Below are 12652 nucleotides of genomic sequence, written 5' to 3'. Positions count from 1 at the left end.
CACTGTCTTAAGCAGCAACTCTGCAGTCACTTTAGTTCAGTTACACATAAGCTTCATTGCTAGACGATGTCTCACTTTGTCCCCTTTACTTTCTACAGGAGGGAAAAGTGAAGAACGAGAAGGGTGTACGTGTAGGAGAGAGGGAGGACACGCTTCCTCCAGATTACAGGTTCAAAGAGGAAGACCTCAAAAAACTGCCTCCTCCAAAACCCGAGGTGAGCCCAGAGTGAATTCATTTAACGATGAGCTCCATTGATGATAGATTTTTGAGGCCAGTGTTGATACTGATATTTAAAAAGTTACAGATTTTATAGGTTTGTTTTCTTTGTATGCACATAACATCACATTTTGTGAGGGTAATATCAGGAATCTTGAAGAATGTCAAATATCTTCTCTTTCTTTACGTCATATCTGCCCGACCCGACCCTTGCAGCCCAAGATGGACGCTGCTGATGCTCTGGACATTTTGTCTGGGGACTTCAGTACTGCTTCAACAGCTCCTGCTGTCCAGGCTCCTCTCTGCTCCTCAGCTGCTCCTCTGCAGGTAAGCTCTGTCTCGATCAGTGACACCACTGTATAAAATCTAATATCCAGTTTTAATGGTGCTTTGTGATTGCTGCAGAAATCTCCCGCTCCTCCCACTGATAAGAAAGCCAAGGTGGAGGCTGGACTCTCAGCAACTACTGCTAAGGTACAGCAGAACTTCTTCCAATCATTTTTTTTTAAAGAGATCTGTAAAATAACAGTGTACATCATGGCATAAGTTATATACTGAGTGAAATAGCAAGATTTATTTTGAGTTGGGCTTTTTCTTTACTGCCATCTGTGTTGTGTGGTGTAGAAAGTGGAATCGGCTGCAGCTCCTCCTGCGGCTGGGCCTGGTGCTCCTTCTGCTGAGAAGAAAGCACAAGAACACAAACCTGCTGCTGGGAAGGACGCCAAACCAGAGACCGACAAGGTTTGACATAAGATGTTTGAAGTCATTTTTCTTCTTTTTTGCCCTTCTTCCTGTTCTTGTTTCACTTCATATTCTTTAGACAGACATTTTATTTTTAATAGTTTGATAAATCCTGTTCTGTCTTCAGGGTGGCTCCATGTCTCTGGATGCTCTCAGTGCTCTGGGCGACACATTACCAGCAGATGCACCAAAACCTGAATCCCCCAAACTCAAACCTAAAGATATCGTCTCTGTAAGAGTGAAGCTACACCCTAGCATTAAATTCACAGCTTTTGATAACTTTTTTTTTTTCCACCAGGTGATTTTGTTCTCTTTCTCTATGTACAGGAGGGCAAAGTGAAGGCGGAGAAGGGTGTACGTGTTGGAGAGCGAGACGACACTCTTCCACCAGCTTACAGGTTTAAAGATAAAGACCCGAAAAAACTGCCACCTCCAAAACCCGAGGTGAGACTGAAGGAAATTTACTTTATGGGTTAAACTTCAGCACATTAAGCTTATGAAACTCGTAGATCTACAACTGTTGAACATTTAGTAACTTGATTTAAGCTTTACTTTGTCTCCTCCCGCAGCCCAAGATGGACGCTGCTGATGCTCTGGACATTTTGTCTGGAGACTTCAGTTCTTCATCAGCTCCTGCTGTCCAGGCTCCTGTCGTCTGCTCCTCAGCTCCTCCTACACAGGTACACTGTGAATCAGTTATTTGTTCCTGCACATAAACAGCGCACGTATCTCTAAAAATGAAAAGCCTCCATCTTTTTTTTGGAGTCCCTACAAAATTCCACAAAATATAAAACTGCATCGTTTCAGTGCTTTGTTTCAAACTCTTATCTCTGCTTTTCAGGCAAAAGTAGAGGATTTGTCAGCTCTTGATGTACTCTCTGGAGAGTTTGTGGCTTCATCTAAGGCTTCTGGAGTTCATGCACCAGTCCCTCCTCCATCAAAGAAGCCACCAGAGGTAAACCTGTTGGTGTGAATGCGGGTTTTTGCAAAATCTATTTTTTTTCCTTCCATAGAGGATTTCCCTGCCAAGCAAATAAATAAATATTATTTTGTTTTTATTTTTGCCACCATGGCTGTCATTGTGCCCTTTTACATTCATGTCTTTGTTTTCACTCCTTTTTTCCATCTCTGCCTTTCTGCAGAAAACAGTCTGTCCCGTGGAACAACCTAACAAAGTCGATGTAAGCGCACAACAGACAAAGCCCAAAATTGAGAAGGTAACTGTGAGGAATCAAAAGCCTTCTGATTTCTTTTGGCTTTAGTTCTTCATTTATCATTCAGAGCTGTATAACATGCCTTGTCTAAAACTGGCCTATGAAGTTCCTCTTCTCTCACCCCTCAGGGTGACTCCATCTCTCTGGATGCTCTCGGTGCTCTCAGCGAAACACTGCCAACAGAAGCACCAAAGCCAGAGTCTCCAAAACTCAGACCTGAGGATATTGTCTCGGTATGTGGTGCCCAAAAACATATAGTGTTGTTTTGTTATGAGTGACATATTTATATTTTATTCCAGTAATGGTATACCAGTACAACTGAATTATCCATGCACATATTTGTTTTGTTTTTTTAAACACTTGTCCTGTTTAGAACCCTTTTAAAAAAATCTGTATTTAGGAGAAACAGAGTGTCTGGACCAGCCAGTCATTCACCTTTTTCCCCTTTTTCAGGAGGGCAAAGTCAAAAAGGAGAAGGGTGTGCGTGTAGGAGAGAGGGAGGATACACTTCCTCCAGATTACAGATTTAAAGAGGAAGATCTCAAAAAACTGCCTGCCCCCAAACCTGAGGTGAGCCCAGGGCAAATTTATTTCTAAGCAACAAAAGTTAGATATTTATTAATGGATAAAAAGCCATAAAGAATATGTATATTTAGTAATTGAAATAACTGCTTATTTTCTCTCTTTATCTTCTCCTGCAGCCCAAGATAAATACTGATGATGCTGTGGATATTTTGTCTGGAGACTTCAGCTCTTCAGCCGCTCCTGCTGTCCAGGCTCCTGTTGTCTGCTCGTCAGCTCCTCCTGCACAGGTACCAATCACGGAAAGCAATAGTATTCATTTCAAGTTGAGTATTATCGATTTTAAGCATAGGATTGTATTCTGTCTCCCCCTCAGGCCTCTGCAGACGCTGCTCTTAAGTCCTTGGCCGGAGACTTGGTTGCCTCCAGCGCTGCACCGGCAGTGAAGTCAGAACCTCGTATTCCTACACAAACAAAGCCACAGGTAAAGGCTCAAGTGTTTCTCATCTACTTATACTCTTTATACAACTATCTGCAGCTACATCAAAATCATATTTTTTTGGGGGGTTTTTGCACATTCAGCTGGAAGCTGGAGCAGACAATGCCCTTGATGCTCTGTCAGACACCTTGGGGGATATCAAACCTGTTCCTCAGCCCGCCCCAGGTCCCGTTAAAGATCCCGTCAAGGTAGCCAGCATGGTTTAAAAAAAAAAAAATAGAAATAATTTAAAATAATAATAAAAAATCTGCATGCCACTTCAGCTGTTTTGATTTGCCTTGTTGTTGCAGGAGAAAACGATTGCTGAGGAGAAGCTTATTAAAATGGGAGAGAGAGATGACACACTACCACCAGAGTATCGACCCACTGAGGAAGACCGTAAGGTAACCTGACAGCCTTTGAAATGAGATCCTAAAAGTGAAGTACATTTACTTAGCAGTCCATCAATTTCTCTACCAATCCATGCATTTACTCAGTACAACTTTCCTACTTTAAAGATGTGAACATATAGAGTGTTCTTCCTCTTGATAGTCTGCTGCAAGCTGGGTTGGGTAATGAGAATTACATTAAATATTGTGAAGTAATAACAATACAAAACATGATCAGGGACACTATTCATTCATTTAACTGTATTTTTCAGTCGGTGTGTAATATTGTGAAAACAGAAGTCTTTTACATTATATAATCTTGTTATTAGTCCACTAGTCCATCCATACACTACTGAAGACTGCAACATGTGACAGGGACATTTATAAAGTGTAGTATAGCATTTGTTGCTTTATTGAGAGTCTAAACTTCATGAATTTCATTTTAAAGAAAATGGAAGAAGCAAAGAAAAAAGCTGCCAACATCCCCAAAGAGGTCAGTTCCTCACACAATATTTCTAAAATAAAATAAACATTAATGATATATGTGAAAGATGACAAAGCATTCCCTTTTTAACACTCTGTAGAAGAGTATGGATGACACAACAGCCTTAGAAATGCTGTCCAGTGACTTCTCTGATGCACCCAAGCCTGATGCACCGGTCACCTCGTGTGCTGCCACAACAAAGTTGGAACCTCCTGCGCTGGACTCAGCTCCTCTGAAGGTAGTGGAGAAATAAAACCTACCATTTCTACTCCTTCTAGCTAATATTAGCTAAACTCCATCAAGGTGTGAGACGTGTCTGTCTCACCTTAACTGAGCGTTGTGAGGTTTGACTCATAGTTGGTGACGACCATAGTCCTAATCTTTACTTTCACAATAGATTATTTGCTCATCCTGAAAAAGGAACAATGAGCTCATACCAGGGAGAGCCACCTAATAGGCTGTGATTGCGACTATCACTGATGATTACTTACAGTGTTAAAAATGGTCTTTACTTAGTTGTTTTATACCATCTTTGAACATGAAACCACTTCTAGAAAATGCTTTCTTATGATCTTTTTGAGTTTATTAACTGTTTTTTATTTATTCTTGCTTTTCTAGCCGATGGCTGGTCCTGTTCTGGAGTCCCTGTCTGATACCCTGCTTCCAGATCCAGTAAAAGGCAAATCTAAAACGGACAAACCAAAGGTAAAAATCTATATGACCATTTAGAAGTGTTTAAATATTACACTTTACTATAAGAAACAGGACCAAATGTACATCTTTTTCTTGGAAGCTTCTAAGAAAAACGCTTCTGACTAAACTGCACTTCAGAAGAATGATTGCAGAACATTTATTTTTCATTGGTACATGGCGCCCCCTATAGGTTTCCTTTCTAGCTGTTACTGTGTCTGTGCTCACTACGTCATGGAGCAGTGTGAGTTGTAGAGCCTAATCAAGGTGTCGACTTTGTTACAGGGAAAGAGCAAGTCAAAGTCAAAATCTAAAGTAAGCAAATCGTCTGCTGCATGAAGACCTAACTTAGGCTGAATAAGCAACGTATCTGACACACTGGATCTGTGCACTTATAACTGAGCCAAAGTCTCACAGCAGAAGCAGTTATTGAATTCTAATTTCTGCAGGGGCCTCCACATAGTGGCATGTGACAAGCTGCTCACGCTCCTCACGCTGCTTTGCCTGATGTTGATTTCAGCCTGTAATACTGCAAAGGCATGAATTCTTCTTTATCATTTTTAATACTTATTTGTTAAAAACATCAGAAACAACAAGCAGAGGAACCATCTGCCCCTGGCCAGCTATCAGCTCAGAGAAGCTCAGACGTTGTGCCAACTTCTACAAAGAAGAAGAGCTAGGTCACATGGTAAGATTTGTCATATTTAAGTGATTTAAAAAAAAAAAAACCCTGAATATTAGGAGGATAGATGTCAAGTCTTTAAACTGACTGCTGAATATCACTTGTTACAGGTTGTCGCTTTAAATCTGTCCTCCAGGCCACGTGGATGCATCGGTGAGGGAGCTGCTCTCTGGATAACGATTCTATTTTTGTAAATTGTTAAGAATGTATATTGGAGTCAAGAAAAAAACCTACACATACCCATAACATTTACGCAATGCACACACATAGAAGCACAAACGGACATGCACGCACACTTAAACACCTATCTGCTTTACAGTTCAAAGATAAGAAGTTTTGTTTTGGGCTTTTTGGGTTTTTTTAGAGAATATAAAAGAGACTTTTAAAAACTGGATGGAAATGAAAGACGTGAAACTGTGGGAAAACGTTTTTGGGTGCCAAGAATCACGCATGTACATCACAGTTGACAGGTGGGTTTTTTTTGTTTCGTTTTTTTTCTTTTTCCTCCAGCAAAACACTTCTATTACAACACCGGTGACCTAAACCTGCTGGTGTTGTGACATTAGTTGGAGCAGTGGAGACTGTCAACTTGTGTGAGTGCAGTATGGAGTAGGTGTATAGCACCGGGAAGTTTTGTGCAATCCAGATGTACACACACAAAAAGTTTTTCTATCATGATTGGACACCATTACATAAGACACTAGTGTACAGCTTAGTTCGCTTATATTTTAAACAATACATAGTTTACATTATTGAATATGTGGATTTCCCAGGAGGTGTTCTAATTAATTCTGTATTGGAGAGCGTTTTGCAAATGTCTCTCTTTAAACAGAGCAATATCTGTCAAGTAGGTCTTTTTCTGTGTTTTTGGGTTTGCAGAAAGGAAAAAAAAGACGTTCAAAAGTGCACTTATTGAAGCAGGATGTTTACAAGCTTTGTAAACTGCCGTTGTTTGTGAGCTGTAAAAGAGTTTTGCTCTACGTAACACAACACTGTAATTTGCAAAGGGCTACTGCTTTCAATTGTAAAGTTAGTCACTATAATTCCACCCTTTTTTTGTAGAGTTAAGCCAAGATATGAGATGTATAAGGGGAAATGCTAACTAAATTGAAAAAAATAAATACATAAATAAATCATGCAGTATCATTTTATTATTATTGTACCTTAAAAGAGAAACAAAAGATAACATTAACTGACTTAATATGCTGGAGAAAATAACTAAATATTGTAGGAAAGGTGAACAAACAATGTGTTTGTAAAGGTGCAAGGGGAAATGTGTATGTATTAAAGTGCGTGGGAGTGTAATCTCCTATGAAAGAATTTTTTTATCCGCTCTTGACTTGTGGTTTTGCGCTCTGCTTACAGTTGTAGCACTCCACTTCCTTTAGACTCAAGTGGGGGGCTTAAAAAACAAATGTCTTTTGCTCAAATCTACTTTGGTGCCAAGACCCTGAATGACTGATGGGAATCCAAATGAGTGGGTTTGATGTGTGGAAAAATAAAATCTAATAAAGTCAAATACAGTTCATTGAAGAAGGAATGCTTTTCCGAGTGGTTTTATTTTTTTATTTTATTTTGTACAGCGTTTTATGTTGAAAATAGAAACGAGAATTTTTTATTTTTATTTTTTTTTTTGAGGATGTGCAACGGTTAAAAGCAAAAACAAAAGAACGTGCCATATTTGTTCTTTTCAGTATTACTCTACAGTCTTAAAAACATGTGAATGAATAAAATCAAATGCTTTTCGAGTAAGTGTAATTTTAAACAAGCCAAAAAAAAAATTTGCTTTAAATTGTTTTGATGACTAAATGCGAGTGCAGCAATTCAAATAGTGTGTGCAGAATGCAAAACAAAAGCACACTGTTATTGCTTTTAAAACTTCCCAAAAAATTAAATAAAAAATATTTAAATTCAAAAGAATTATATACAATTATTGCTCACAGTTCAGAAACAAAAATGAATTCTTCTCAGGATCATCTTCAGCCGTACCCGTAACCATAAGAATTGATGTGGATTTGCAAAATAAACTCTTTAAACCACACAATTATCATTAAAAGGGTTCAATCTACCTGTGACAAAACAGTGTTGTTAGCCATCAAGCCACATGAAAATTATAACTCAATGTTGGCAATAAAAGGCTTTCCATTTATGCGCTGAATACACAACCACTTTAAAACCATCTCATATTTTCACAAACAAAGAAAATGTTTTAGGCTGACTTTAGCAAATAGGATGAGAAGATGCAGCAATAGCGTTAAAGAAAAAAAAGAAGTGTCTGAAATTTCACCATTTAGATTAAACATATCTGCCGGGCATCACTTCTTTTGCAGGAGGTGCCGTTCGAGGTCTACATTTTAAAAGAAAAAAAGAGATGTAAATTTAGATGATTAATACAAATAATAATTAGTAACCTTTGTCTTTTTTAATGTAAAAAGGGACTGTTTTCTTCAAATAGACTGCAAGTGTAATTGGAAATAGGGAGAAAAAACACATTCAACAACAATCATAATATACTATGGGTATAGGTATTTAATTTTGTTATTCAAATATTAATATTATATAATAAGTTTTTTTCAAAATTAAAATATTAATGAAAATAAGAAGAAAGAAAATTGCTGAACAATATTAACAAAATAAAGTCTAAAATGTCATTTTGCTGTCTGGGTGTGGTTCCTGATGTTGGACTAATAACTAAGTATTCCTCATTTATTCATGGACTGTATTCCTAGACTAAAATGGAACAATAATGTTAAATTTAAAAAAATAAATAAAGGAATAACTTACCTTCTTTTGTGATGGTGTGGGCATCTCCGTGTCCTTATCCCTACATGCAATTGAAATGATTTAAACTTGAGGTGAAAATATAGATTTTACAATAGTTTTCAGCTTTCCAAGTGCAGAAAATGACAGAATTTTATATATTATTCAGTTCCAAATTTTATGCACGTGAAGATCATGTAGATTTCATATTGAAGATGCACTTACGATTGCAGTACAATATGGTGACGATGAGGAGCAGAAGAAAAAGGCCACAGCCACCAGAAAGAGCTCCCAGCATTATTGGACTACAATTAAAAGCAGAACTGGACTCCCCTTCTGAAAATGAACCATCCTTGTTTATCAACTTTTTCTACTCACAGAATTTTAAACATGAATATGATAAATGTTATAACACATCACTGATTTTGAACACTTGCCTTCTGCTGTCTTGCCTTCACAATCACAGGTTACAATTTTGGGCACACTCGGTTTGGTGGTGCATGTTGGTGGTGCTTCAGTTTTATCTTCAGTTTTATCTAAAAAAGAAAGAAGAAGTTAAAGTTATGTGTAAACCTACTAAAACAATAAACAAAACAATAAATTAAACCAAACAAAGAAACATAACTTACCTGCAGATATTTGTGTTGTGTCTCCAAACACCAGTGTATTACCTTGGATAAGTGACGCACAGCCATATAGGCCAGCGTCGGTTTTTTTGAAGGACTTCAGTGATAGACGATTATTTGTGTAAGTGTAGAGCTCATCAAAATTTTTTGCTGAGGCCTTTCTTATGCCAGATTTGCTGAAAGACCCAATGAATTCCATGTGATTGCTTAGAACTCGAAACCAGACAATCATGCTGGCCGCCACTGTGTCTTTAGGTGTACAGCTGATATCAATCTTATTCCCTTCCTTTGCTTTGAAAGTCCCTGAAGTGAATTCTAAAAGATTTTATAAAATGAGAGAAGAAAAAAAACATTCTGTGTCTGCGAACAATACACAATAAACAAAAAAACAAACAAATCAGATAATACTTAATAATTAAGTTCAACTTACTCTGACATGACACCACAATCACCAGAATCAGAAGCCATTTTTGGTCCATTTTAATCTTGCAGACGAGAATAGGAGCTAAACACGTCCTTTTCGTGTTTATTGAAGTCTGCTGGGAGATAATTCAGCATGATATGAAACCCCGCCCCAGCTGTAACCTTCTTTTCTGCTCTGTCAAATGGGACCATTGCAGCAGAGTCTTGCAGAGACCTGCAACACGATCGTGGTCTGCACAATGTTTGTAACCCACCCAATCTGCACTTCACTCCTCTACCTCTGGTTTGAAGCATTGAACACCACTACTTCATCCACAAACTATTGGCACACAAATGCAGCAGTGCGCAGTATGTAGGCTGAAAATGGATGAGATAGGAAGTGAAAACGATGCACAACGAACATAGTTCACGCAACTCTACACCAATTCTGCACAAATTAAATGGTGCATTATACCAAACTTTTCTTTGTTGAAGTTTCATCATGAACTCCTAACAGTCACTTTGTCATTGCTATGTAATTTGAATTGGACCTGCCTTTGGTGAATGATTGCTGTAATTTAAACATTCAAAGATTGCAAACATTGCTATATTTTAATCTCTCAGATTAAACTAATTTAGAGAAATATAACAGTTTAGTTAAGAGTAAAACAGCAAGCATCAGGGTCTCTCAGAGGCCTTTTCTAAGACTTCACATTATCTTACATCTTACACCCCAGTTTTTAACATCACCATGTTCTGAAATACGGGCAAAAAGCCTTGAAACTGTAACAAGCACAAGATATAACACAAATATAACGTCAATAAATTAATTTAAAAAAAATAAAATATACTATTATTATATAAACTAATAATCACTTTAGTGATTTCCCATCTTCTCAAGTTCTGGATAAAGATTGTTGTCCTCTTCAATTTATAATCACTGTGAATGTTATATTTAAGATTTAAGATTTTTACCTTTATACTCGACTAATTTATGACAATTTCCAATATTTTCATTGTTCCAAATTATTTAAAAGTACTGTGTAGGCAAACATCCCTAAGATCCAATGTTAGGCATGCGATTGCGCAGTGTTACAACGCTTCCACAAGACCGATATTTACACCATTAGATGGCAGCAAAATGACTTAGCGCCATGTTGCTGTCTGTGCACTGAATCCTTGAACAAAATCACAAAACATACTTCTGAGCGTCCCAAAAAGCTGATTCTGTTCATCTGGACGTAGCGTTTTAAGTGGGAGAAACGTTTCGTCAACAGTACCTTTGCACAATTACTGAATGAACAATGGGCTGTGAGGTCAGGATCTGATCAACTCACAGCCCAGTCCAGATGAACAGAATCAACTTTTTGGGATTTATTTACCTGAATGATTAAGCATCCATCAAGACATACTTCTGAGCAAAGATACAAACTTATGTAAAATAATTTGAAGTATTAGTCAAACCTGAATAATTCATTTTATTACATGTGTACACCTGCTGAAACAAGTAATGGAAAATATGTTCAGTGACATTGGTCTGAATGGTAAATGGACTGGTTCGTAATGCTTTTCTACTCTTCTTGAGCACTCAGAGCGCTTTATATAACTTGCCTCTTTCATCCATTCACACATATTCATACAAGTACTTCTTCTATTGGATGGAGGGTACAGCGCATGAGTTTAATCTTGTGAAAAATGAACAAAGTAACTTTTTTTTATGTTTTTATTGTTTTGTTATGCTGTGCATGAGCAACAGCATGAAGTCATTCTTAAAGATAATGGCTATCAGGTCTTTTTTTCGGTCTTGGGGAACTTGGGGGACTGAAAATTTAAAGGAAACCGCTTGTGAGCTAACAAAAGATACTACAATTTTCATTATGGGAAAAGACAGGAATTTGAATTCATTAAATTTCTAGAATATTCATTTCAAAGAGTGTTCCTACCTGCTTCAGTTTAAATCTTATCAGTTTTATTCACAGTTTATAAAGCTATATTGAGCTAACAACTCTAGCAAAAGGAAAGAAGAACGTAGCAACCATAAAGCGTTACAGCTTGTGTCATTTCAAGTGAAATGTTGTCTAAGAGCTGTACGGAAGTGAAACCCCCTTCAGATAAACCGAGTAGAGCAACAGCTGCTATGGCGCAACTCGAAGCCCTTTTTCCGGTTCAGTGCTGGAAAATAAATGCAGCAATTTGGTAATGGGCACTGAGTGCTGACATTTTGCGCTTTTGTGGGTGATCTGTTCCATGGGTGGGAGGAGACAGAAAGAATGAAAAAGAGGGGGGAGTGAGAGTAATAAGAGGACACCGTTTTGTTTGGTTTGTTAATCTTATTTAGCGTCTTTCTTTCTTTCTTTCTTTCTTTCTGTCTGTCTTTTTTGTCTTTCTTTCAACTGTTACAATAATTCCTCGAAATTCAGATTGTCATTGACCCTATTTTTGCTTTCAATAAGTCACTTTTATATTTATTACAAATTAATTCAAGTTTCAGTCTTGCATTGTTTTCAGCAAATAGGGGATTCTGTTGATGCATTGTATCAAAGGGAAGACCCAGTCAAAAAGCACACAATTAGCCCACTTCACCTTTCCATCTCTCTGTTTCAGGGTTGAGTCACTCACAAACACACCTGCATGGGCTTCCCTATCTTAGTCACACAGGGGATCTCCAACCTGAAACCTGAGCGTGTGTGTGTGTGTGATTATGTGGTGGGTGACCAGGGGAAGCCAGTGAAAAAAAAAAGGTACTCAGCACAATAATGCTGAATATCCTTGTGTTCTGAAAATGCCACCTTCATTACCAGTAAACACATTTGAATAGTATTTTTTTGTTCACTTTGGCTCAGTTATCATTGTTCTGCTGCTCAACTGGCTGGTCTGGTTTCAAGCATTATAGAAAAAGGAGTAAAGTGGAAACCAAGAGCATCAAGAGGATTGGAGTAAGTAGAAATGGAGCGCTCTAAAAGACTTCAAAGTTAAAGTGATTTGGTCAGAATTTTTTTCATAATTTGTGGATAATGCTTCCTGTTACGACTTTCATTTTGCTTTACTTTGTTGGCTTTTGCTAAGTAAACTGTCTAAATATTGCAAAGTAAGAAGTTACATCTCCTTGATACTGATATCTCAAAAAGGTCTACGCTGTAAAACTGCTTTCAAGCAGTTAATGTGCTTTTTACAAGCAGCACAAATTTGTCCTGAATGGGCTAAATTTACACTCAGGCCATTTTACATATAAAATGTTTCTCCATCTGAAGATGTGATATATTTACATATACTGTTTGGGATTTTTGCTAAGGAAGCTGAAATAGTTTATACAAATGTGACAAATTGGAAATAATACGTGTACGTGTCTTCTTACTAAAGAGCTTGGAATAAGTTTGTTTGTTGCACTTTTCAATAGAGTTTTGAAAATAGTGCACAACACTTTCTGTACATACGTGTCTCTACAGA

General features: G+C 37.6%; 2 protein-coding genes across 16 annotated transcripts in view; one reads left to right on the top strand and one right to left on the bottom strand.

The window, feature by feature from the left end:
* cast (calpastatin) overlaps window positions 1-6957 on the top strand; it is a 31238-nt gene extending 24281 nt beyond the window's left edge. For 14 of the 15 annotated variants that reach the window (XM_005731240.2, XM_005731241.2, XM_005731237.2 and 11 more), the window contains 21 exons: window positions 99-215; window positions 434-544; window positions 623-691; window positions 842-958; window positions 1086-1190; window positions 1286-1402; window positions 1528-1638; window positions 1800-1913; window positions 2101-2175; window positions 2301-2405; window positions 2626-2742; window positions 2874-2984; window positions 3071-3178; window positions 3277-3381; window positions 3484-3576; window positions 4010-4054; window positions 4146-4283; window positions 4664-4750; window positions 5021-5050; window positions 5323-5423; window positions 5528-6957. In XM_005731240.2, the coding sequence (XP_005731297.1) occupies window positions 99-215; window positions 434-544; window positions 623-691; window positions 842-958; window positions 1086-1190; window positions 1286-1402; window positions 1528-1638; window positions 1800-1913; window positions 2101-2175; window positions 2301-2405; window positions 2626-2742; window positions 2874-2984; window positions 3071-3178; window positions 3277-3381; window positions 3484-3576; window positions 4010-4054; window positions 4146-4283; window positions 4664-4750; window positions 5021-5050; window positions 5323-5415 (1968 nt within the window). In that variant the 3' untranslated portion in view covers window positions 5416-5423; window positions 5528-6957. The remainder of the gene's footprint in view (window positions 1-98; window positions 216-433; window positions 545-622; window positions 692-841; window positions 959-1085; window positions 1191-1285; window positions 1403-1527; window positions 1639-1799; window positions 1914-2100; window positions 2176-2300; window positions 2406-2625; window positions 2743-2873; window positions 2985-3070; window positions 3179-3276; window positions 3382-3483; window positions 3577-4009; window positions 4055-4145; window positions 4284-4663; window positions 4751-5020; window positions 5051-5322; window positions 5424-5527) is intronic. The other variant, XM_005731238.2, reaches the window with a different exon arrangement.
* A 103-nt stretch (window positions 6958-7060) lies between these two features.
* cd8a (CD8a molecule) lies at window positions 7061-9551 on the bottom strand. The gene is made up of 6 exons (XM_005731236.1): window positions 9234-9551; window positions 8807-9118; window positions 8615-8713; window positions 8403-8513; window positions 8202-8241; window positions 7061-7764 (listed from the first exon to the last, which is right to left on the bottom strand). The coding sequence occupies exons 1-6, from the start codon at window positions 9280-9282 to the stop codon at window positions 7713-7715; spliced, it is 663 nt and encodes a 220-aa protein (XP_005731293.1). The 5' UTR covers window positions 9283-9551; the 3' UTR covers window positions 7061-7712.
* Between the last annotated feature and the right edge of the window lie 3101 nt (window positions 9552-12652).

The sequence above is a fragment of the Pundamilia nyererei genome, unplaced genomic scaffold, assembly GCF_000239375.1.
Source record: "Pundamilia nyererei isolate P.nyererei 1_Seehausen unplaced genomic scaffold, PunNye1.0 scaffold00042, whole genome shotgun sequence".
Taxonomy (NCBI): Eukaryota; Metazoa; Chordata; class Actinopteri; order Cichliformes; family Cichlidae; genus Pundamilia; species Pundamilia nyererei.
Note: the sequence above shows the minus strand (reverse complement) of the source record. Positions and strands in the feature narration are given on the sequence as shown.

What these genes read in the sequence shown, in the direction of transcription:
- cd8a (XM_005731236.1), bottom strand. Translation starts at nt 9,282, where the DNA reads ATGGACCAAAAATGGCTTCTGATTCTGGTGATTGTGGTGTCATGTCAG. An exon ending in GATTGTGGTGTCATGTCAGA is followed by an intron (nt 9,119 to 9,233) that starts GTAAGTTGAACT and finishes AAAATCTTTTAG; the next exon opens with AATTCACTTCAGGGACTTTC. An exon ending in CACCATATTGTACTGCAATC is followed by an intron (nt 8,242 to 8,402) that starts GTAAGTGCATCT and finishes AATTGCATGTAG; the next exon opens with GGATAAGGACACGGAGATGC.